Consider the following 25,296-nt stretch of genomic DNA (forward strand, 5'->3'; position numbering starts at 1 on the left):
TATAAATTTAGGTGAAAGAGTGTATGTGAGTCTGTGTGTTTCTGTACATTTGTGCATGTTTGTATGTAACAATAACAACTGAAATACAAATAGTTATGATTTCTAGAGGGAGAAAGAGGGCAGAGACATGGGAGGAGTTGGAGGGAAAAAGGGAAGGAGCGAGATGACACACTCATAATTTTAATTAAATATTTTCAAAGTGTTACAGAATAACAAAGATTTTATACCTCATGTTTATGATATTAGGTCATTTTGAATGTGTATATATAGTTTAACATTTTTAGTTTTAATATCTTTATTTTTAATTTGAATATCTCTGGAATTTATTAGAGAAGAGAAATCTGTGTTTTTTTAGATTCTTTTTTTTCTTTTGGTATAAGAACAACTTTACCTTTCGCTTTTATGAGATAGATTTTCTGTTATCCTGGATATTGCTCAGAAGTTTTGACTTTAAAAAAAATTTTTTTTTTAAACATTGTGAACAATTTCATGTTGTTTTCTGCAGGGCTTTAAGGTTACTGATGATATATTGGCTGTTACTACTGATAGCCTTTGATATATTATTCTGTCTTTGAGCTTTGAGGTATTGTTTACAAGTCTTAGATATGGCTGAGCTGATTATAACTGTTACTCTTTGATATATATATGCACATATATGTATATGCTTATACATATATGTATATTTGTGTTATTTGTTTGGATATTTGTATCCTCTAGAATTGAGTAGCTTTTTAAAAATGTACCCATTTGAGCAAGATTATGCCATCCTCAAGTTTATTTTAAACTTCAGTAATCTAATCATTTGCTCTTTCATTGTCCTGAAGTTCTCATTATTTTTCTTCATTTTTTCATCATTTTACTTTCCCTATTCTTCTCTGTGTTCTTTCAAATAGGTTTTGAGCTCTTACTCTCCCTGTTTGATCTAATAATACAAACAGTTTAAATTTATTTTAGTTTAATTTAATATACTTTTTCAGTTCAAGGGTTTCTCTTTAATACTTGAAAATTACTTAACATCTCTGTTAAATTTCTCAGATAGGTTATTTAATTATTTCTCAGTGTTTCCTTGAAGTTCACTGAGTTTTTGTTTTTAAAGATAATTATATTGAGTTCTATGTCTAAGAGTTTACACATATTGGTTGCTATGTAGTTAGTTTCTGGTGACTTATCTTATTTGACTAGTAAGGCCAAAACACCCTAAAAAACTAATTAATTTTATTGGCATGTAAAATGCTTTGCACTTTGAATCATTATTTATTTTAGTTTTTGTAATTTGGCTTTGCTTGTTCCAAACTTTCCAGAAATTTTAAGCTTTCTGTTATTCACTTTTTGAGGTTTCTTTTTTTTTCCATTTTTTTATTGAGAAAAGGAGAAAAAAAAAACAAGTTTCCACCTCCTCCCAGCCTCCCATTTCCCTCCCCCTCCTCCCAGACTTCTCCCCCTCCTCCCACCCTTCTCCCCCTCCCCCCACTCCTCTCCCCCTCCCTCTCCAGTCCAAAGAGCAGTCAGGGTTTCCTGCCCTGTGGTAAGTCCTAGGTCCTCCCCTCTCCGTCCATTTCTAGGAAGGTGAACATCCAAACTGGCTAGGCTCCCACAAAGCCAGCACATTACGTAGGTTCAAAACCCCGTGCCATTGTCCTTGGCTTCTCATCAGCCCTCATTGTTCGCCATGTTCAGAGAGTCCAGTTTTATCCCATGCTTTTTCAGTCACAGTCCAGCTGGCCTTGGTGAGCTCCCAATAGATCAGCTCCACTGTCTCAGTGGGTGGGTGCACCCCTCGTGGTCCCGACTTCTTTGCTCTTGAACTCTTATATTTTACCACTAAATGGTGACTTGGTTGCAGGTTTTCTTTGAGTTTGAGCACTAACAATGCTTACTACCCTTTTCTCTTTTCTCCCCCTATGTGACTGCAAAATATATCTTGGCTGTTCTATAACCACAATCTATTAGGCGACATATATACATACATACATACATATATACATATATATATATGTATATTTATGTATTTGTGTGTATTTGTATGTGTATATATGCATTTGTTATTAATTTTAAAAAGTTTTGATTTTGGTCATGGGAACAGTGAGACGTTTTCTATATACATTTCATGGACAGAAATAGAGTGAAAAGTTAATATAAAATCCAAGGCTGTGTCTCCTTAGCACAACATTCAGTGTGAACTTTTGACCATCTATTAATATGATCAATTTAGACAAATTATATACATTCATTTGCATTACTGAGTTAACTAACTGAGAGGTAAAATTTACAAATGACTTGTAAAATTAATAAAATTTCTATCATAATTCATTTTTATTAAATAAAAATAAAATCATCCATTATTCATAAACTTTGTAATCCAATCTTTTATCCTCTTTTTATTAGAAAGTAACCTATAACAATATAAAATATGTGATCTACTGTTTAATCCTGAACTGCTGTGAATAAGATAAAACATATGTTCATGATGTGTTATACAATAGAATACGGTAAATCAATCTTGCTTTTCTCCTCCATCTCTACAGTAAAACCTCTAAATGTAAAAGCATGTATGCACTGAAATGATAGAATACCTTTGTGCTGGCTGTGCTCTTTTGGGTAACATGCATATTCTATGGTTTAAATTTGAGTACTATCCTCCAAAAAGTCAAATTTTAAAGGGTTGGTCCTTGGGTAATACTCTGGAACTTTAGGATGTGAGGTCTTTTGGAAAGTCTTTAGGTCACTGCAGCCATGCTTCCGAAAGTATGGTGAGACTCAACTCATTCTCTTTCTGCCACCTCACTCAGTTTGAATGGTTTGAGAAGACACATATGCCCTGTCATTGATGTCTAGAACGTTGTCTAGAGACCCAAAGCAATGAACTGCTCAGTCTAGGACTGATGACTTTATAACTTAAGGTATGTGTATCATTTCTCTTTATAAATTAGTTGACTCCCTTATTTTGTATTAGTAATGTGGAGCTGAGTAGCACAGGAAGAAATTTGGAGGTTGATAAATTATGTTGGAGTTATGTTGAGGTTTCTTAGGAGGCTCAGAATCTTGTATGGAATTTAAGATTCAATTTATGCTGGACACAGTGAGACTCAATTAGTTGACCACCTTTAAATGACTAAGTCTTGATTGAAATAAGAAGACAAAAACACTTAAAAGCTAATAAAGAAATCACAATACTTGTATCTGTGGCTTGGAAAACTCAAGTCTAACTCATGAGAGACAAGATTTATTTTTTAATAGAAAAACTAGTGTAGATAAAATACAATTTATTTTGCAGTCTCGTACTTCCTCGGTGAACTAAGAAGAGGTAGGGACAAATAAATCTGCTATTTCTCTTTTCAAACATAACAAAATCTTCCTACTTCTTGAATAAATGCATGGGCAGACAGCAGAGATATTTTGCTAATATAAACATTGTTGCTGATCTTTTTAAATGTAGACAAAGGAAACTGTGTTTACTCTTCAACCTTCAATATTTACTTCAATTTACTCATAACCATATTGTGGTACCCACAATAAAGTTGGCTTGAGTATTTTGACTAAAATGATAAATAAGCTTGGGCCACAAGATAAATTTCTCTGTGCTCTTATGGTAGTCAACTTTCACAAATTAAACATATTTTCTAAAGTCCCTATACCAAGCACTATATGTTAAGAGCTTAGAATAATCACCAAAATTATTAGCCATAACTCTATTTATATACTTATGAATAAGTTGTGCTGTTATAGAAAACTTTAGGTAGGAAATGTTAGTGATTATTCTACCAATCTAACAAAATGCTTGAAATAATCAATTTATAACTAAGAAAGGTTTCATTTGACTTTATGATTTCAGAGGTTTCAGTTGATGGTTACTTAGGCCTGTTTGAACGTATAAATGATGCATCATGGTGGAAAACTAGGACAAAGGAAGACTGTTTGCTGCATTATGGCCATGAAAGAAATAGAAAATGACATTTGGACTGACTGATACCTCAGTCTCCCTTGCAGATGTACCCTTTCAATGATCTAATTTTCTTCTAGGAAGCTTCATTGTTGAAAGATTTTTGTCATTTTCCAAAAACAATATAGAGTGTAAGCAGGTTTCTACCAAGGAAACATTCAAGGTCCAAACCATAGCAGAAAATAAAACACAAATATATGGGATCTGGAAAGATTGCTCAGTGGTTAAAAGTACTTGTTTTCCCAGAGGACCTGGGTTCAGTTCCTAGCAGCCACATGGTAGCTCACAACCCCACTTTAGGGGATTTGATGCTCTGGCCTTCATGGACACCATGCAAGCACTTGGTGTGTATATATATATATACATATGAAGACAAAATGTTTATACACAGAAAATAAAATAAAAACAGTAAAATTTACAAATATTACAGATAAAAATTACAGATATATTCTTCCATGAAAATATTATATATTTGTTTATCAAGACTTAGTAAATTGCACAGTAGTTCTTATGAGACACTTAGAGATTTATTAAGTATATAAAGAATTGAATTAGATGAACAAGATCTAAAGGTCTCCTAAGCATTATTTCATTGTAGATTAAGAAGTGGGAATGTTTGAAAAAAAACAAATAAGAGATGAATAGTTAAAGAAGACCAAAGGTTTACTGTTGAATCAATTTTAAGTAAAAAAATGCATTTATTAGATTATAAAGTAACTTTAAGGATGGATAATTAACAATTCTGAGATCAATGTTTCAGCTTGACCATGTTTACAGTTACATCTGTAATAATCTTTTAATAATTGCAATAAAGAATTTGTTTTATTTCCTTGGTTTACAGAACAAACAAAACCAACTAACCAATTGAACAAACAAATAAAGAGAATATGAATAGAAACATCTGCAGACTATATTTTAAGATGAAACATTTTAAATTTCTTTTATCCTTTGCCATTATTTTTGCAGCTTTTATTATGTAAAGTGCCCATTAGAGTAGTGCTTATATGAATTAGCAGTAATGTTGTTTGTTGCAGTTCTAAGCAATACATATTTAATAAGAAACAGAGGCTAATTCTTCACAACCAATGTTGTGGTTCCTTGATTTGATGAAGAGGCAGAATAATGAAACCACCAAGCCACATCATAAAGTCGCTTATTTGCTTTGAGCCCTCAATTATTTTTACTGTGAATGATATGTATTCATAAGAATGGGCATGTTGAAAGACAACCTCACTTCATGATTCTTTGCTGTGGGACAATGGTCTGTATCCTGTCACTTGTATTTTAAATAAATGCCGATTGGCCAGTAGTCAGGCAGGAAGTATAGGCAGGGTGCCCAGGCAGGAAGTAGAGACAGGACAATGAGAATTCTGGGAAAACAGAAGTTTCATTCTGCAGTCATCAACCAGATACAGAGGAAGTCAGACACAGAGCAAGCAAGATGTGACTGCCTCACTGAAAAAGGTACCAAGCCACATGGCTAACACAGACAAGAATTAAGGGCTATTATAAGCTATAAGAGTTAATAAGAAGCCTGAGCTAATAGGCCAATCACTTTATAATTAATGTAGGCCTCTCTGTGTGTGTTTATTTGGGACTAACTGGATATGGGACCTGGTGGGACAGAAACCCAATCAACAGAATGGTGCCCAATGTGGGGCAACTGTATCTACATAAAGCCCAAGAGAACTTGGGAATTAATTCCAAACAGAAAAGAATAAAGTTAAGCATGGCTTATTGATAACAGCACTTTCTTGGGTGGGCTCTACTTGCTAGAGGCAAGTGCTCTAATTGAAGAGAGGCTTCCTGACTCAGCTTTCGCTGCAAAACTTTGCAGCTCTTTTAAGTGGTCCTGCCATGAAACCCGTAAAGGGCATTGAAGAAAAGTTGACCACACGCTTTTTGGTGGTGGCAAGGAACTTGAAATGCCATAGAGTTGTGGCAATAAACATGACTTTGTCTAGTACCTCCGCCAGGAAGCTAGAATCTCAGAAAGCTAAAGAATGGGCCGGATCTAGCCATCAAAACCATGACTTTAATTTTAGCCATATTGCTTATCAAATTAAAGACTCATGTTGTCAGAAAAAGAGAGATACAGTAAAGATAGTTTCAGACAAAAAAAGTCTCTAAACAATTTACAGTGTGTTTAAAAAATATATGTAGTCTTGGGAAAAAAGAAGGATAAAGTCCTTAAAAAAAAGAAAAAAAAAGAGAGTAGTTGGGTGTGGTGGCTCACACCTTTAATTCCAACACTGAGGCAGAGGCAGATGAATCTCTGTGAGATCAAGGACAACCAGGTTTACAGAGTGAGTTCCAGGACAAAGATACACAGAGAAACCCTGTTTCAAAAAGCCAAGAATTAAAAATAAAAGAAATAGAGTTAAAAATAAAGCCACATAAAAATGGAATATTTACAGAGAATCTAAATACTGTATATTATTGTGTTGCCTTTAAATTGTTTGATGACTAAGGAAGGAACAAAAGCTGATAAAAGGCATTTGATTATAAATGCTGCTGGATTAATCATATATATATATATATATATATATATATATATATATATATGTTTTGCTTTTGTTTCCACAGGAAATGAGGGACTGTGGATTTGTTCTGGATTAAGAAAAATCAAGTTTGACCCTGAGATATCTCCGATAGGAGGAATGGTCCAGATGTCTGAGTTCTACATTTAGAACAGTCCAAAGACTGCTGCCTGAGATGATCAAGCCTCACAGGATATTCCAGTCAGGACTTGATCATAATTCTAAATTTTATTTAGGTCCCCATAAGATTTTCTGTGCCCATAATCAGAAGGAAGTAGCCTGGAAAACTATGCCCATATCTCCAAAAAAATTGATTATGGTGTTTGCCTTTGTTTAGAATGTTGGTCACAAGTTGTTATGGATAATTGTCAGTAGAAAAGCTAAACAAAGGAGATTCTATTCAGAGTTCTTGTTTAAAAGGGGGGGAAGGGCTGTGGGACAATGGTCTTTACCCTGTCACTTGTATTTTAAATAAATGCTGATTGTCTAGTAGCCAGGCAGGAAATATAGGTTGGGGAGGCCAGGCAGGAAGTAGAGTTGGGGCAATGAGAATTCTGGGAGGAGGGAAGTTTCAGTCTGCAGTCATCATCCAGACACAGAGCAAGCAAATGTGACTGCCTTGCCGCAAAAGGTACCAAGACACATGGCTATCACAGACAAGAATTATGGGCTAATATAACTTATAAGAGTTAATAAGAAGCCTGAGCTAATAGGCTATTATGTTTATAATTAATGTAGGCCTCTGTGTATTTATTTGGCACTAATGGATGTGGGACCTGGTGGGACAGAAACCCCAGTCAACAATTCTTAAATGCATGGAAGTTTTGTTGTCCTATGAAACGATAAAATATAGAGGTTTTAATGCAAACCTAAACATCTAAGTCAAGTTGGATAGTAAGAAAGCAAAATTATTCAAGATACACATGTATTACTACTGGGAAGGCATATAAGTTGAGAAATTGGGTAATATTGGAGTCTAAAAATGGATTAATGGTATTAGGATTATAGAAGTGTGAGATGTGTGTTTATGTGTGTTCATGCATGTTTGTAGACATGCATATGTGTGTAACATATATGAACGTGATAAAACATAATTGACTCCCTGTGTAAACTTAGTGAGCATCCATGCATTAGACCAACTCACAGATACTTGTGAGGGATAAATTAGCTATTATTTCTGGCTAGTTCAGTGGTTCACAACTCTTCTAACGCTACAACCCATTAACACAGTAACTTATATTGTGGTGATCCAAAACAATAACACTATTTTATTGCTACTTTATAACTGTAATTTTGCAGCTGTTATGAGTTGAACATAAATATCTGTGTTTTCTGATGGTCTTTGGTAACCACTGTGAAAAGGTCATTCAAATGGTTGAGAACCATAGGGATCACAGAGATGGGAGTTCTTCACTGGGTGTTCCTCTGTCCATTCTCTAGCTCACAGCACCAAAGATGCAGGATCAGAGGTGATGGTCTTTTTTTTTAAATCTGGTTTTCTAATGTCAATATTACAGCTCCAGTTCTTTAGCTTCATGGGTGGTAAGAGGAGTCACCTTTGTGTGGAGGTGCTTTGTTCAATCACAGTTCCAGTGCCAGATTTGGTGGGTCTACTTTGATTGTTTGTGAAGTCTCTCCAGGAGCAGAGCCTGGAAGCTGTTCATTGAAACTTTCCAGTGCTTTCACAAGCAACATATTCTCTATGTTAAGTCTGCATTCTCATAGTATATAGTATAATTTTATCTTACACTGAGTTGAATTTTTCCTAGTATATGCCAGGCAATAAAAGATACAGACCTTTGAATCATAAAGATATTGTACACTTTTATTAGTGTATGATATTATCAATTTGAATTTATACTTTTAGTTACACATTTATTAAATGTGGGAAGACATACAGTACTCAAGTCTTAACTTTCAAATTAGGTAATGATTTCTAGCAATAAAATGTCTTTGATCAACTCATAATTCTATGAATTTTAAGGATAAGCAAAAGTCAATTTGTGTTTGACTAGGATATATAATTCATTGGTTTTCTTGAAATGGTCTTAAAAAGTAGATATAAAATTTCAAGTTCCAGATACACCATGGAAAAAGAAGAATGCGGAGATATTAAAATAGAAAGACAATCAATGAACTTGATAATAACAGTGCAGTTTCCCCTTTCTGTCTGTACAAAGGCTTTAGAAAATCTGAGTGAGCAGACAGTTCAAAAGACTTAAAGTTCTCCATGGAAAACTCCTTGGAACCTATTCAAAGCAAATGCTGTCTGAGTTTGGTTGAAAAGATGGCTCAAACAATTGCCAACCATGAAGCAAAGTACTGGCTCGGAGAAGCCAGACTGACACAGGAAGAGGCTCATGAGGGTCACTGGGCTTAAAATAAAATGAGCATACTCTGTGTGCTGGTTTGGTTTCCATGGGGACTGGTGTTTATGGGGGAAGCCTGAGTTCATGTCTTCCTGGCCGAGAGGACTGGACAGTTCCATCAGTTCAGCCATCCAGAGTTCAGCAAGCTGGATGTTTTGTCTTCATGAGTGGTGTGAGGTGCTAATAGGATTGGCCAGGTGAAAAGCCACAGAGTAAGGGTACCGTTAGAAAGCCAACGCTTGTGCTTCAGACTGGTCAATGACATCACCTGTGTCTAGGAGGAGAAAGATAATCTTAGTAATGTCTGGCACAAACAGTAAAAATTGAGTTTGATAGGTTGTAAGTAAATTAGACTATTTCTACATACTCATTTATACTTATTATTTAATGTTATTATTAATTATTATTAGTAATTTTTGTTATGTGTGTTTATATGTGTGTGTATCACAGTGCAGTACATTTGTTGAGGTCAGGGGACAACTTCAGAGAGTTAGGTCTATCCTTTCATTGCAAGTTCCAGGAATCAAACTCAAGTCATCAGGTTTGAGTGGCAAGTGCTTTTACCTCCTGAACAATTTTGCCTACCCTAGAACATTTATTAACCCAAATTCCTTGTGTCTATTAAATGATCAGCTTTTTGATTGATTTTTATTGAACTCTACATTTTTCTCTGCTCCCCTCCCTGTCTCTCCCCTCCCCTTCAACCCTCTCCTAAGGTCTCTATGCTCCCAATTTACTCAGGAGTTCTTGTCTTTTTCTACCCATGTAGATTTGATCTATGGATGTCTCTCTTAGGGTCCTCATTGTCATCTAGGTTCTCTGGAATTGTGATTTGTGGGGTGGTTTTCTTTGCTTTATGTTTTAAGTTTGTTGCTTGTTACCATGCTCATCAGGCTAGAGAGCAGATTGACAATTTATAAGATAAATATGGGTGTTTCATCATGTTTTTTGTTACTGCAGTAGAAGTGAAGGAAGAATGTAGAAGGCTCTGATTTTTCTCTCTGATCAGTATATTTTCAATGCACTATAAATAATTTTCAAATTGGTATAGTCCAATTAAAATGTTTTTTGTACACTGAATCTGTATAATTTACTGTGCTATACACTGGGTATGGACTTTTAGACCCATGTACCTATTTTTAACTGACCTTGGTGGTGTGGTAGAGTCACTGGGCTAGCTCTGGAGCAGAACCATTGCCTAGCATCTTAGTAAAAGCACTTACTAATCAGAATTAAGAGCTCTCCTTAGTAAAAGGGGCAGCATACACACAGAATGTAAGGGAAGCTAAAATTAGACTGGCACAGAACTTTTTCTCAAGCAAGCAACTTTTCTCCCTTAAAGTATCTTTTGTAATATGCAACTTCTATGTAACCTTTAAGTAGATTCTACTTTGTATTTGTTGCCATAGCACTTTGCAAATAAGCTTCCAAAACCCACGTCATCTACCTGCAGTTAACATGTCATGCTTGGTAGAGTGGATATTCAGGTTGAATAAAGGAACATTGATGATAAATGAATAACTTTTAGTTGTGTGAATGAATAACTGCATAAAATCAATTATCACACTCAAGCCATCAATCAATACTAGTGAGATTCTCATCGACATTCTAGAGTCACAATCTTCCCTAAACATTGTTCACTAAACATATGAAACTAAAAAGAAGAACATCTGTAGCAGTGGGCATGAGCACAAAGACACAGAACTCATTAGAATTACATGCACCATGCTGTAGGAATGCGGTGACAAAACTACAAGACCTTTGTGTCTTGGATTTGCTTCTGTATCCAAGTTTAACTTAAAATTTCATTACTATCTCACATTTTCCAATATCATCCAAACTAACATCTTCAAAATTAAAGCTTAATTGTTCCATTATCAAACTTCTATCTTCATTATTTGACACATTCTAAAGTTTCATGTGTATTAAAATCTCATTTCCTGCGATCTGGAGAAGTGGCTCAGAGTTTAAAATGCCTGCTGCTCTTCTAGAATAGTTTAGATTGATACCAATATGAGGTAGCTCACAACCACTTACCATTTCAGTTCCAGAGGATCCAACACACTATCTGATCTTTGTGATACATATATACACACACACATGGACGCATGCATGCATACAGCACACACACATAAACAAAGACAAATTTAAAAAACCCTTCATTTCTTACAATTTGGTTACTAAAAACAACAATTTTGAATTGTGTGACTTTATATAGTAGTATCAAAAAGATAGCCAAGTCAGAAGTATGAAATAATCAACTAATCCACATATCCTTCTGTTGAGACTTAAAATCCAAAGACTGTAAATCAACATAATGCCTTATCTTTTAATTAAAGGGGCTGACATTTTAGAAATTGTGGTCATATTTTGGCTCAGTAGTAAAAGTATAAACTTTCCCAAACCTCAAACATTTTGGTGAAGACAGAATAAAGCTTAGGACACAATGTCTCTGAATTTTACACACAGGCTAATTATTTCCAGACTCAGATGCACATATATAGAACAATGGAAAAATATGGCTCAGAACAGCTAATTGTATACTCATATATGTGTAAGAGGCTAAGGGTAAGGAATATCAGATTTGCTGTATAGACACATATACCTCCAAAAAACCTCTGCATATATGTGACTTTGACAGGTAGAATATTCGCCAAGAGTATAATATCTCATATTAACACCAAAAGACTCACAAAATAAACAGAGGTCACTCTGACCAAATCTACAGACACCTGCTCTGGAAACCCAGGGAGCTCTAATAGGGCTGACATCCAGCAAGCCCATCAGCGTCATGACTCATTGAAATGAAAATATGGGTGTTTCAGAATGCAGAAAAAACACTTTCACTGATGAAAACAACCACCGTCATGCTACAGCACTCTCTTGTTACAAGCAGATTGCTAGCCATATTTCAGTCTTTTGTGACATGACTAGATAATTCAGATGGCCTAAATATTTCCTCTGTAGCAGCCTGTGATTTTGACCTGTTTCATTATTAAAAGAGTTTGGCATTGTGGGTAAGTATTTGGATTTTGGAGATGAGTTGAACAGGTCCAGGCACCTCCTCAAGTCTTACATCCTTTTAGCCTGTAGACAAGAGACCTACATTCTTTAGATTGCAACTTCCCCATCTGCAGGATAAGAATGAAAACCTCCATCTCAGGGAGCTCTTCTGGGAACTAAATTAGCTTATATTTACATAATTCTCAGAAGAGTTGTAGCCTGTAGTAACTGAACTATGTGTGATTGTTTTATTATAGGAGTAATCCATTAGATACACAAAGTATCTGTCTCTCTGCTCATAGAAACATCTGAAAACCCTCTTGATTTTAACCAGGGGGCCAACTATGTGCCCAGACTAGGGCAGCTCAGAACACAAAGATTCCTTTCATATTTTCCCAGGAGAAATATTTCCTGGGAGCAAGATGGCTTGCTTTGTAGCATGACACCAATAAAAAAAGCTGGGTCTGATAAGATGAATCCTATTAATGTAGAAAAATAAAGATAGCAGAAATAAGGGATTTTATAAAGGTCTCCAAGTCTCTATTCCTCCTGTGGGCAATTTCTCATGAACATGGAGTGTCCCTTTCTTTACCTACTCATGTGTATCTCCTGAAGATTTTCTTACCTGCACATCTTTTGTGGGATAGAACTAACTCTTGCCCCCGTCTGGCCCCACTCCAGCCTGTAATTGATATATTCTCAGTCCAGACATCTCAGACTATGTCAGGGTCATCCGGTGTCACAAGATACGAACTCAAAACAACTCTTTTTTCCCCAGGCCTGAATGTTTCCGTTCCACACACCCCAGGCAGTTATACTAAGCTTCTGTCTCTCCAACTCCCCTGCTATATTTGTATTTGTTTTTATTAGAAAATAAGCCTGGTTAAGAGTGAGTGTGTTTAAATTTTCTCTCTCTCCTCCATGCCCATCTTCTCTTCCCCTCTGCTCACTCTTAGTAAGAACTTATTCATCATAATCTAAAGTTAAGGCTACCTCCTGTGTACTGTTGCACACTTCTCAAATCATTGGTTGATATTAGTACAGACCCATCCTTCCTTCCTGTATCTTTGACCTGCTTCCCATTGATGCTGTCCTCAGTCTTCATAAAGTGTGTTGTAATCATGTTTAATATGAAAGACTCCTATCATGCTTCTTCATCTAACTCTTGTCTAGGTAGATCAATTCCTTATCTTTCAACGAAAGAACTAACTGTGTGCTTTGGACTCATATGCCACCACACTGGTGAGTGTCTTTCTGGACATCATCAGCAATGCCCTCCTAAGAGGAAAGGTTGTAGACAATCAAAGCACTTATTTTGCTTTCCTGACTGTGACAGTTTGTTTATTTCTCCATTTTCTTAATTTCATCTTTAGGTACAACCTTTCTATTTTCCTGGCTACTTCATATTCTTCATAGCTCATCTTCTTCAGGCTGCACTTCAAATAGTATGATCCCTAGTGTTTTTTTCTCCAGGATATTTTTGTTGCTTGCAAGGGTACTTCAGTTTCTGAATTGCATTCAGTTACTATGAGTCTCAAATTATTTCTCTAATTATACCTTTTGCTTGAGTTCCCAAAACAGCAACATCAACATCGGGATATCTCCACCTTTTGCCACTTTTCTGTTACTCTAATCAGTAACTTCAGTTTGTCCCAGAATCATTAACTCCATTAACAAGTCTTGCTACTAAGACTGCTCAGTGTTGGTTTCCCAGCAGATCTATTGTAGCAACAACTCCCCAGCTCAACTCTTAACTCTATTTGATTATTGCATAACTTACTCTGGTTTTAACATTATTGTTTCTTGGTGAGTTTCACTGTCCATAAGAATTCTTTCTTACCACAAAATATAAAAGGACCTGCAATTACCCATAAATAGAACAGTAATTGCTCAGCCGAGTCTGATAAGTTTTTTTTTTTTTTGTTCCAGTTTGGATCAAGAATGCCCTATACATGGACATATATTAACGGACTGATAATTAGCTTGGTGCTATTATAAATCAGGAAAACTTTTAAGAGACAGGGATTTGTGGGGGCTTTGATGTTAATCATGAACAGACCTGTAAGGGGAATTGAAGGATCATAATTCCTTTCTGGCTCCGATATGAGGCGAACGTTTTTCTCTGCCACGCATTCCCGCCACACGATATGCTGCTGACTTGCCATATTCCCAAAAGCAATGGGGTCAACCAACTTTCAAGTGAAACTCCGCAAAACACGAGCCAAAAGTAATCTTGACTCTTTCAAAGTTAACCTCAGAAGATGTTTTGTTATAGTACTGAGAAGCTGACTGTGCTAGCGACTTTTCTTGTCGAGGCGATAAGCTACCTGACAAGCACCAACTAAAGGAAGGAAGGAAAGGTCTGTAGATTTCAGCTGTGCAAGTAGATGTAGCATTGAGAGTAGTCTTAGCTATGATGTAGGAACGTGAGGGAGCTGGTCATATTATGTTGTGTCCAGGATAGGATGAATGCTGGTGCTTAGCTAGCTTTCTCTTTTTCTATTTTTTTTTTTAAATCCTAGCCTGTGGGATGGTGCTCTTCACATCCAAGGTGGATCCTCCCTCCTCAGGTATATCTTCCTGGTATTTCTCTAACAGACTCTCCTAGAGGTGCATCTCCTAGGTGACTTTACATCCAGAGAACTTGGCAGTGAAGATCAGTCATTGCGTTGATACTTTCCTGCTATTGTATTTTGATATTTCAACCTCAGAACCTCTGTTACACTCTATCATGAATGCTTTCAAACACTCTTCCCATCACTACATTAGTCTTATTGTCTGAATCTCTTCTCTTTCCTACTTGTTCCTTTCTTATCTTCTCCTCTACTTCACTTTTCTCCCTGCTTCCTACCACTTCCTCCCCATCTCTCGTTTTTCTTTCCTTTCTCTCTTGAGGCACTGTGTCTTCTGTATTCTACAGAAGTACTACACCATTGAGATATAATCTAGCCCCTTTGGAAAAGAAAATATCCTAACAAGACTACACCCCAGCATTGGTAATCCCCAAAAGTCGTGGGCTAAAAGGATCAAAATCCCTCAACATCAAGGTTTCACTGAGTTTCCCAGGCTTGTCTGAAGCCCAGGATCTTCCTACATCAGTCTCTGAGTTGGGAGGCATGGAGTGTCACATGCTACAACACGTAGTTTTCTATTTTCTTTTCTTAGAACATCTTTTCCTGTCTGCAGTAATAAATGAACACTTTTTATCCAAGTTGATATTCTTAAAGGCTTTTCTGTTGTTCTACTGATGTTGGCCTGAAATCTTTTGATAGATCTGGATATTCCTCCTTGAATGTGGTAGTAACTTGGTACAGCTCAATATTATCAATTGTCTTATAGAAGTGTAATTCATGTTTGTGTCTGTACTCCATACTCTAAGCCACTTGAAGAACCATAAGTTTTCACCATTGATTCTTCAGCTTTGGGCAGACACAGGTAGGTAAGAGGAAGAATGGAAGAGTTAGTGGAATAAAGGTGGCATTAACTTTTACTTTTGAGAAAGAAAAAATGACCCCGAAAACTATAACTTGCATAAATCGAAGGAGTAATTTTTCCCACATGATTTCTTCCATTGCTCATGACTGGAGCTCATGGATAAGAGAAAACCACATAGTAGACTAAAAATGTAGTAGGCATGGGATTTCTTTAACAAAAAAAGACTGTGAGTGTGTTCCTAGTGTTTGAAGTGGTGACTGTGATTAAGAATATGAAGACATGTTCACTTTGAACCACTCACAAGTGAAACACTAGTTTTCTCCAGTGGAATCTCATGGGATATACAAATCAATCTCAAGGTCAGAACTATGCCCAGAAGTAGATGGTGGTTTTGTTGGTTCTTTGTCACACAATGCTGTTTGGTTATTTTTTGCAAGTCCTTTGTGTGAAGAAATATGTTAAAAGCTCCTAAATGTAAGATTTTCTCTTTAAAACACAAGACTCAGATAAAGAAAACTGAATGGATATCGAAAAATAGTCTCATCAAAGGAATCTTAAGGAGCATCAAGACACAATTAATAAGTAAGTCTTTAAACAATCCATTTCACTCTAAAGCACTGGTAGAGTGGATTTAGATCATGAGCACAATGAATGAGTAAACTCAAACCAGCCCACAAACCGAACACACAAGCATTGCATTTTCCTTCCTGCTACCTGAAATTTAATACTGGAATAGTGAAATTAATTAGAAATCATATCAAAGTATGCAGCATGATTTGGAAAAATGTTTTAAAAAGGAGTTCATGGCAGCAGGAGGGACCGGCAATGGGGATTCTAGCCACAGCTGGCTCACCCAAAACTCCATTACAAACACAGTTCCCATGTAAACCAAAGGAAACGAAACTGGAGGCTGAGCATATTAGATTTCTCTTAGGTCCTGGATGTAATTTCCATCAGGCCCACCCTGAATTCTTTCAGTCCCTGGGCCTATGGGATAGGCAGTTTATTTCAAGACCTTTGTTGTCTGGAGTTACAAGAGGTTGTTTCAGCAAGAAATGATTTCTGAATCATTTATTATGTGCCTACTATCATGGGTTCTACAGTGATACTCATTGTGGGGTCAAATATCATCAGAGCAAAAAGTGATTGAAGCCAATGAGGAAGAACTACTTAAGGCTTACAATATACATTAGAGGAGCGCATGATGCCACCAGAAGCTAGTAAAATCTAGTATAATATCCTTCTCCTAGCTAATCAAAAAGGTTCACACATTGGCAGGCATATTATCTCATAGCTATAATTCTATCACTTAGGAGACAGAGGAAGGATGTTAAGAAGTTCAAAGCAAACTTTGGCTATAGAGCAGGCTCAGTAATCGAGGCTTATATTGCCAGATCTCATATTAAAATAAAAAAACAAAACAAATAAAAACCTTCAAATGATTTTCATACATTCTTATTAGTCTTAACACTGATAATGTGCTGAATGATATAACATATGTAAATCTTTATTGGTCATTGTTGCCACTTGTATATTCAGTGTCTTTCCAAAATCTTAATGTGTTGATGGCTAAATCCACAACAGGGGGGTGCTTGGGTTCCTGAGCACTTATCTAACCACTGAACTTTTCTCTTGATTAATTTGTAGTATGAAAAAAATAGAGCAGTTCTACTCTGCCACAGCCTTCTTGTCGGATGTCCTAGCATTTTCTAGGTTCAGAAACAGTGGGGCCAACGAACTAACTATGGGTGTAAACTTCTGAAGATGTGAGCTGCAGAGAATCGCTCCTCCAACATGTTGTCTTCCTCTGATATTTGTCATAGCGGTGGGAAAATAAGTTAACATAGGAAAGGTGCAGATCCTGGTGGGAATTGTGTTGGAGTCAGAGCAAGCCAGGAAGCAGGTCTGGTGCAGGGAGGATACAGTGGTTCAGGCAGATCTTGGTTTTGAATCAGCAATTGTGTGTCCTCACCTCCTTCCTTTGAACGAAAAATGCCATGGCTAATCTTTGTTGTTACCATGGCTACATCTGGAATCAACCAAAACCTATGTAGCTGGGCACACCTGTGAGGGAGTTTTCATAATTGGATCATTGGAGGAGAAAGGACCCACCATAATTTTGGGCATTCCAAATATAAGGTCATGGAGGAAGGTAACTTTTCTTGTTTGCTATCACTATCTTTGCCATGTTCATCTTTTCTGGTGCTAAAGCATTAGACCCTCCTTCTTCAAAATTCTGTGCATACTGAAGACAGGTGAGACACCCAGTCTCACAAAATGAAGACCTATTGAGTTATTGGTGTTCCCATCAGGAGACTTGCCCTTGATGGACTAGCCAGACCATAACCCATGGGCCACACTCCTTTCACTTATATAGATCCATTATATCAGTTCAATTCCTGAAGAGAACCTAGTTCTCTAGAATAAAAATAAAAAGAATGTGGTTGTTAACCTTTGCTTCCTTTTCCTTTTTGTGGTTGCCTGGAAATGTCCTACTCCAATGGGAACAATTTATAGCTCCCATATCTTCAACATAGGAAGCATGTCAAAGCATTGGAGCAGTGGCTGATAATGGAGAACACTCTAGTGAGAACAACAGTGACATCATGCTTATTCCTCAGGTCTTCTGACCTGCTCTTGAGTAAGCTGGCGTTCTGCAGTAGTTCTGCAACAGTTCCCACAGTGATGTTTTAAAGACGAGTACACCTTGTTTTGCATTTTAAACTGAGTCTATTTCCTGTCTGTATTTTTCCTTTGAAAATTATGAAGGGTAGGGTTAAAAGAAATAAATGAAAACAGAAGACTTTCTCCTGAAACAATGCTTATTGACAAAAATCACAATCAGAAGACAGGTGGTTTATTTTTAAGCCCAAATTTGAGAATTCTAATTCTCAACCAGAAATAAAATATATAGAGCATGTTTATAGAAACATAAAAGACACAGATGTTCAAAGTGGATACAGTAGAGAAATTATGATAACATCTAAAATCCACTGAATGGTTGCTACATATTAACCAGCTTGACAATTTCCTTTTTTTACTAAAGACATATTTTATCTTCATTTGTTTTTTTTTTCGTGGAAAACGATGAATTAGGCAAAAACTTTATTTCCAAGTTCTTCAAAGATTATTATGAACACAGACTTTCCTTCTAAAGTGTCCCCAATTTAACCAAAGGCACATCACCCAAATAAGGTACTTGTGACATTAGTTCTTACAGGTTATAATATTTTCACATTTCGTTTTTAACCAGTTGCAGTGTTCTGAATGTAGTAGGCTGTTGAAATAAGAGCGGCGGGCTGCGTCCCCGCCACCCAGCCGCCCACACGGCTAGCTTTATCCGAAATAATTACATGGAAACTGTATTCCTTTAAACACTGCTTGGCCCATTTCTATCTAGCCTCTTCTAGGCTAACTCTCGCACCTGGACTAGCCCATTTCTCATAATCTGTGTAACCCACGAGCTGGCTTACCAGGAATGATCTTAACCTGTGTGTGCCTAGAGTGGGAGAACCATGGTGACTCTCTGACTCAGCTTCTTTCTCTCAGCCTTCTGTTCTGTTTACACCACCCACCTATGTTTTAACCTATGAGGGCCAAGCAGTTTCTTTATTGCTTAACCAATGAAATTAACAGATTGATATATGACACTCCCCCATCAGTAGGCCACATTTAAATGTTTTTAAAGGTACAAGCACATTTTTAAGACCTACAAAAACAATTGTAAGTTGTAAACTAAAGGAAGTAAGGAAAGACCTAACCAGCCTCACCCAGGATGGGCAACCTGACGCTTTATCAGTTCTTTAGTTGGCTAAGAGCATCTCCCAATTTTACTGTCAAAGTAAGACCATATTTCATTGAAAAATGAAAATGTTTTCCTTTTTTTAAAGAAAATCAAGATATCAATTATTCTCCCAATTTTATACTTTGTCTTCATTTAGTAATAGTAAATTCTTATGAACAAATTTTATTAGAGTATAAAAATATTAGGAAAATTACAAATCTCAGTTTTTGAAAACAAAACGTCTCCCTTCTAAAATGCAAACACCCAGGAAGTAGAACATCTCCATATCCCCGGCCGAGCAACACAGGTTCTATGGGGTGAGAGATGCAGCTCAGTACATTTGGAGATGAGGGTTACAAAAATGGATTTCTGTAGAGTTTGGCTCTAGGACCAGGCAACAGAGAATGGGATTTGGCTGTGGAAACTGTCTTCTTGCGACGTGGGTGGTCATTCTTCCCCGTGTGCTTCCCAGAACTCCTTCCCAGTCTTCAGAGTAAAGCACAGGACCTGAGCTCCCGGTTGGCACGCCAGGCAGCAGGGCATCCTTGCAGGCATTCTGCATGCAGTACTGCTGGAGCTCCACGGCTGCCTGCGAGACCTTGATTTTTTTTTTTTTTTTTTTTGGTTTTTCGAGACAGGGTTTCTCTGTGGTTTTGGAGCCTGTCCTGGAACTAGCTCTGTAGACCAGGCTGGTCTCGAACTCACAAAGATCCGCCTGCCTCTGCCTCCCAAGTGCTGGGATTAAAGGCGTGCGCCACCAACGCCCGGCTTTTTTTTACTTTTATGTGTGGCCCTGGAACCCTGAAGTGTCAGCTATGTTGTGTGGCTGAATCATTACAATACTTGCCTAACTTCTGGGTCTAATATTTATTTATAGATGAAGTAAATCTTTGTAAAAAAACTCAGTGAAGGGGGAGGGGCGGGGCCGGCGGAGGGACCCACTGCTCCTCCCCCTAGGGTCCCTTGCGACCCCCGGTCTGTGGCAGCGGAGGAGGAGCTCGCACCCCGACCCTGGCAGGCCCCATCATAGAAGCCCTCACAGGTCCCTGGAAGGTGGCATCAGCATCTCCGCGGAGGACCCAGAAGAGTCGGACTAGGGCCAGGGCCCCGGGCCTTCCCACCCTCCCTATGGAGAAGCCAGCTGCCTCAACGGAACCCCAATGGCCTCGGCCTGCCTTGGGCAGTAAAAGTGTCCAGGTGCCCGATGACCAGGACTTCCGCAGCTTCAGGTCAGAGTGTGAGGCCGAAGTGGGCTGGAACCTGACCTACAGCAAGGCCGGCGTGTCTGTGTGGGTGCAGGCTGTGGAGATGGATAGGACCCTGCACAAGATCAAGTGAGGTTGGAGTGATTTATTCACCACCCACTTGGGTAAGGAGCCTTTGGGATCCACGTGGGCCAGATAGGTAATAACACAGCTCTTGGGCCCCGTGCTCTGGATGAGGTAGCCTGTCTGGATGGAAACGGCTCGGACCAAGTCTTTCCTAGGTGGGTATTTAGGATGCTTCACTGAGTAGTTCATAATGATGTAATCAGTGCCCATGGAGAGCCAGGAACGGAGGGTGATGACATCACGGTTCTTCAGAGGTTTGGGACACCTCCAAGAGTAATATTGGACGTCGGCGTTGACAGTCAGGCGGGCGATGTTGAAAGTCTCAATGACATTGCTGTCCCACTTCTTCCGGTATTCTATGTCGTGCAGGACGTCGTAAAGCGTCTCAGCTGGCACGTCGAGACCTTGATTCTTTCCATGCAGGCCTCCAGCTTGAGCTGCTCCACCAGGCGCTGCAGGGCGCTCACGCTAGCCCCGGCGGACATGGCGGCGAAGGCTCTATCTTCATTTGTTGTACAGACGATTACTTGTTACATTGGGCCATTAGGAAAAAAAATCTCTGAATATTGCAGAGATATAACAGTAAAGAATGTGGAGGTCAATATTCACACAGGGACACTCTCAGCTCTTTTAACCAAATGGAAAAATAAACAATTTAGTCACCAAGAGATAAAGTAACTGTTCTGGTGTGGATGTCAACTGTCCCCAAAGATGCATATAAAATATTTACTTCCAGCGAGCTGCCACTCTTTTGGAAAGTTTGGAGCTTTTAAGAGTTGAACCTTAGCTTAAGTAAGTAGGTCACTGCAAAGTGGACCTTGAAGACTATGAATAACCCAGCCCTGCCTCTGTTCCCAGCTTCTCTGCTTCTTGGTCTGTCTAGATTTGTACAAGACACTGCTCATGCCTCTTGCCACCACATACTCGTCACCATGATAAACTTTTCCTTAACCTGTGAGTTGAGAACGCATTTTTTCCTCCCTTAAGCTGTTGCTGGTTAGGTGTGTAGTATCAGCAATACTAAATGCAAGCAAAGCAATAGTAAACAGGACCAGTTCAGTCCTTAGTCCAACTATCCCTAACAGTTCTTAGGGGAATGAGCAACACCATTCTTGAATTATTGACCAGATAGGATAAGAGATGAAAAATTAACAGTTTCTTTGTGTATTGCAGCCACCATTATTTTCCATTAAGGAGAAATTTCTTAGTTGGAAAATGTTTGGTTACTCCCACACAGGAATCCTCGGTCAACTGTTGCCATGATGGGAAAGCTGATGAGTTTGATTGTTAAATCCATTCTTTTTTTTTTTTCAAGATGAGATGTGGAATCAGTGTTTTTCTTCCATTTCAAATTACTTCTGATATAACAATTCTCCTCCACCACCTTTTAGTTTTCCGATTCTATTCTTGTTAGCATGCCTTTCAGCCAGGAAAAACAGCCCTAGGAAAACCACATTGTACAGGTTATGGAAAGGGCAAAGACGAAAGGCTCAAAGTGAACTTGTTCCCTGTGGAAGTGCAGCTTTTGTGTCTCTTGGGTTACTACATTGCACACTAAATCTTTGAAATGTTTTTGTACTTAATTGTACTTCCCACCACTTTTGCTGGAGTTGACATTACACAAAGCTTTTGTTACAAATTATTGTCAGTTAGGACATGGAAGTAAGTTTAAGGGCCAGCTTCCATCTGTCCTTTCCTGTTGTTTCTTTATTCTTCCCTTTCTTCCTTTCTTCTTTCCCTTTCCCTCCCTCCCTCCCTCCCTTCCTTCCTTCCTTCCTTCTTTCCCTCCCTCCTTCCTTTCCTTCCTCCTTTCTTCCCTTCCTCCTTCCTTTCCTTCCCTCCCTCCCTCCTTCCTTCCCTCCCCGTTTTTCCTTCCCTCCCTTCTTCCTTCCATCCCTTCATCTTTCCTTCCCTCCCTCAGTCTTTCCTTTCCTCCTTCCTGTATCTATTTCTCCCTCCCAGTTCCTTCTTTCTCCTATTGGCTAGTAAATAGGTCAGTTTTTTTCTTACTAATTTCTTTTATAATGGGATAGTAAATATCCTTTTCTTTGCAAAAGAAAAGATTCTTGAAATATTTATAGTAATTTCCCACTTACATTACATAAAATCGGTTCATTTTGATACTTGGGCTTCATTTCATTTGCTTTCTCAAATAATGAAAGAAAAATTCAGAAGGACTCAAATATGTGTACTCAAATTTTATCTGACTTGGACTGAAATAAGTTTTTAAAAACACAAGACCCTTTAAAAGGAGAGTTGTAGCGTAATCATTTGTTATTAGTCATCCTGATACTTATTAAATTGAAACTCAATTCCCAAGTTACTCGTAAGTATTTGAAAGCCCAGACTGTAGATAGGAACATATTTCAGTGATTTGTTTAGTCTGGTAATTATCACCAACCTTTCACATGGGCTGAAGCAACTCTCTCTGTGTGACTGGGGCTCTCATCTGTTACACTGTTGTGAAGCAGATGTGTTCTCAAAGGAACTAGGACAAGTTACCCTAGGGCTTTGGATTTGGATGTCTGCTCAACAGTTTAGTCATGAAACTGGATTTGGTGTTGCTCGTCAGTGTCCTTCCTTTGATCTGATCCTTTCAGAGTGCATAATGAAAGAGGATTCCTGTAAAGAAACACTGAGATTGTCCAAGACACATCTTCTTTACGTAGGAGGGCAAAGATTTGTGAAATAGGCCCCCAGTATTGCCTTCTCCATTGCTACCCTAGTCTCTGTGTGTCCAGTCACTTTTCATGAATATCTAACATATCCAATGAAGTCTCGGCCTTAGCCTTTGGCATCTCAATTCAAGCAAACAGTCATGAATACTTGGTATTAGAAAGTTATTCTGGGATCTTCGCTGGCTCAGAGTTGATGAGAATGAGGTATGGAAAATCACATTCAAAACCACTGTACCAATATGTACCATATGTACCAGTATGAGTATCTGCTAGTTATATGAACTCTAGGGCAGATGAGACCACCATTCAAGGAGTTCATTGCACCAGTGAGAAACAAAGATACATGTCTTTAATTTTTCTATTTATATTTATTTATTTTATATGTTAGTGTTTTGCCTGTTTGTATGTATGTTCATTGTGTGCTTTCCTGGTGCCCGAGGAAGTCAATAAATGGCATCATTCGTCTGAACCTGGAATTAAGGGTGGTTGTGAACCATTATGTGGCTGTTTGGAAATGGACTGGGTCCTCTGCAAGGGCAACAATTGCCTTTAAGTTATGCCATTTTTTAGCCATGAAGATAGACATCTTAATGGAAACAATTTAGTGAATGTACAATAATTAGCAAGAACTCTATCCCAAGATGTAGTGATGTTTGAGAATTGAATGCAGCAGGTTTAAAGTTAGGAGAATTGGACATGAGAAGGAATAATCTGCATATAGAAGACAATAACTCATGAGAAAGGTGGCCTGGACAGCTGCCTAGTGTACTTGAATCATTTGTCATGTAATGAAAAGATTTTGATTGGCTATCATGCATCAGAAACTGCATTTTGTTATTGGAGGCTGAGGAAAGAGAGAAGCAATTATTTTTATTCCAATGTCTCTACAATATGAAAGGGGAGTCAGAACTTTCAAAGTCAACTCTAGTCGGGGGGGGGAGGGAGGGAGAGATTTGCTTAACTGAGATAGGAATTATACCATAAAAGAATTAAAGTGGGCATCAAAGATATTAGCAGACATTAAAGATCTACAGCACCAGAAAGATCATCCTAGGTGGAGAGAGGCTCCTGCAAGAGAGTGGATACAAGATGAGACAGTATCAATCACTTTAGCCAATTCTTGTTTACTCTGGGGATTCCATACTGTCTAAAGGGATGAAAGAAGCAAGTTGATGTGCAAAAGATGCCCTGTTTGCATGCAGAAGTTATATTCAGAAAAAAGGAAAGCCAGATGTGAATACATCATACACTGCTGTGGGGACAAGCCACAGACCCAAGTAGCCTTCTAGAAGTATTATTTGATAAGACCTGGGTAATTTAGTGCAGCTGCTACATTCCAGGGCACAAATTATGTGTATAAAAAGCAGAGGAAGACAGACATTTATATTTCAGTAATACACATAAATATTTCTGGGGAAGAGAAGCAGGCAAAGTAATTTCTTCTCAAGAAGAAGAAAGAAGCCAAAATAAAAGATTATAGCTCAGCTATAGAAATTGATTTTTTTTAAATGATAAAAGAAAACCAAGTGTTCTGTAAAATACAATCTGCAGGAAGGTCACTTGATATATCTATCTTAAAGTTGTTGGTGACTTTATAAGAAGGCACTTGGTACATTGTTAGAGTGCAAGGGGCAATGCTGGAAGTAGATAAAGAGGAAGCAGATATAATGGGCATAGAAAATTCATCTGAAAACTTTGGCATAGCGTTTTGCCTGGCAGTAGAGGGCCAAAGACAGAGCCCAGTTAATTGTTAAATGAGGAAGTGTGCTGTCATTCACTCTGATACAGAAACCAAGGGCCTCAGCCTGGGTAGACTAATCTTGTTTCCTGATTGGACCTGGTGTTTCTTCATGTCTTCTCTGCTCCATTCTCTGAGTTATTTGTCATCCTTCCTCTTTTTATACAAAGTTCATCAGTCTTCACTCACTCACTCACATACTCACAGACTATGCTCTGTACATGGTATTTAACATATTTAATTGATTCAAAAGTTTATATTTCATTTGTTGTGTTTGGAAGTATATAAACATAAGCTAGTCCAAAGAAAAAGAAGAATAAAAAGAATTAATGACACCAAATACCCTGGGAAGAAGAGACATTTAACAAATCTCATATAGCTGTCACTGAATTTTTTTCATATTGCCCTGTGGGTTTTCAGTGAGGCTTGAGGATCTAGAAGCACGGTGTCAATAGCTGGGATGTGAAGGAAATGGGGA

General features: G+C 38.0%; 1 protein-coding gene across 1 annotated transcript; it reads right to left on the reverse strand.

Moving 5' to 3' along the window:
- Positions 1-20,336: 20,336 nt before the first annotated feature.
- On the reverse strand, positions 20,337-22,518 carry LOC121465309 (START domain-containing protein 10-like). The gene is made up of 2 exons (XM_041678533.1): positions 22,504-22,518; positions 20,337-20,870 (listed from the first exon to the last, which is right to left on the reverse strand). Exons 1-2 carry the CDS (start codon positions 22,516-22,518, stop codon positions 20,337-20,339), a joined length of 549 nt encoding a protein of 182 aa, XP_041534467.1.
- Between the last annotated feature and the right edge of the window lie 2,778 nt (positions 22,519-25,296).

The sequence above is a fragment of the Microtus oregoni genome, unplaced genomic scaffold, assembly GCF_018167655.1.
Source record: "Microtus oregoni isolate MIOR12 unplaced genomic scaffold, Mior012 000030F_ref0000283, whole genome shotgun sequence".
In the NCBI taxonomy this organism is placed as follows: Eukaryota; Metazoa; Chordata; class Mammalia; order Rodentia; family Cricetidae; genus Microtus; species Microtus oregoni.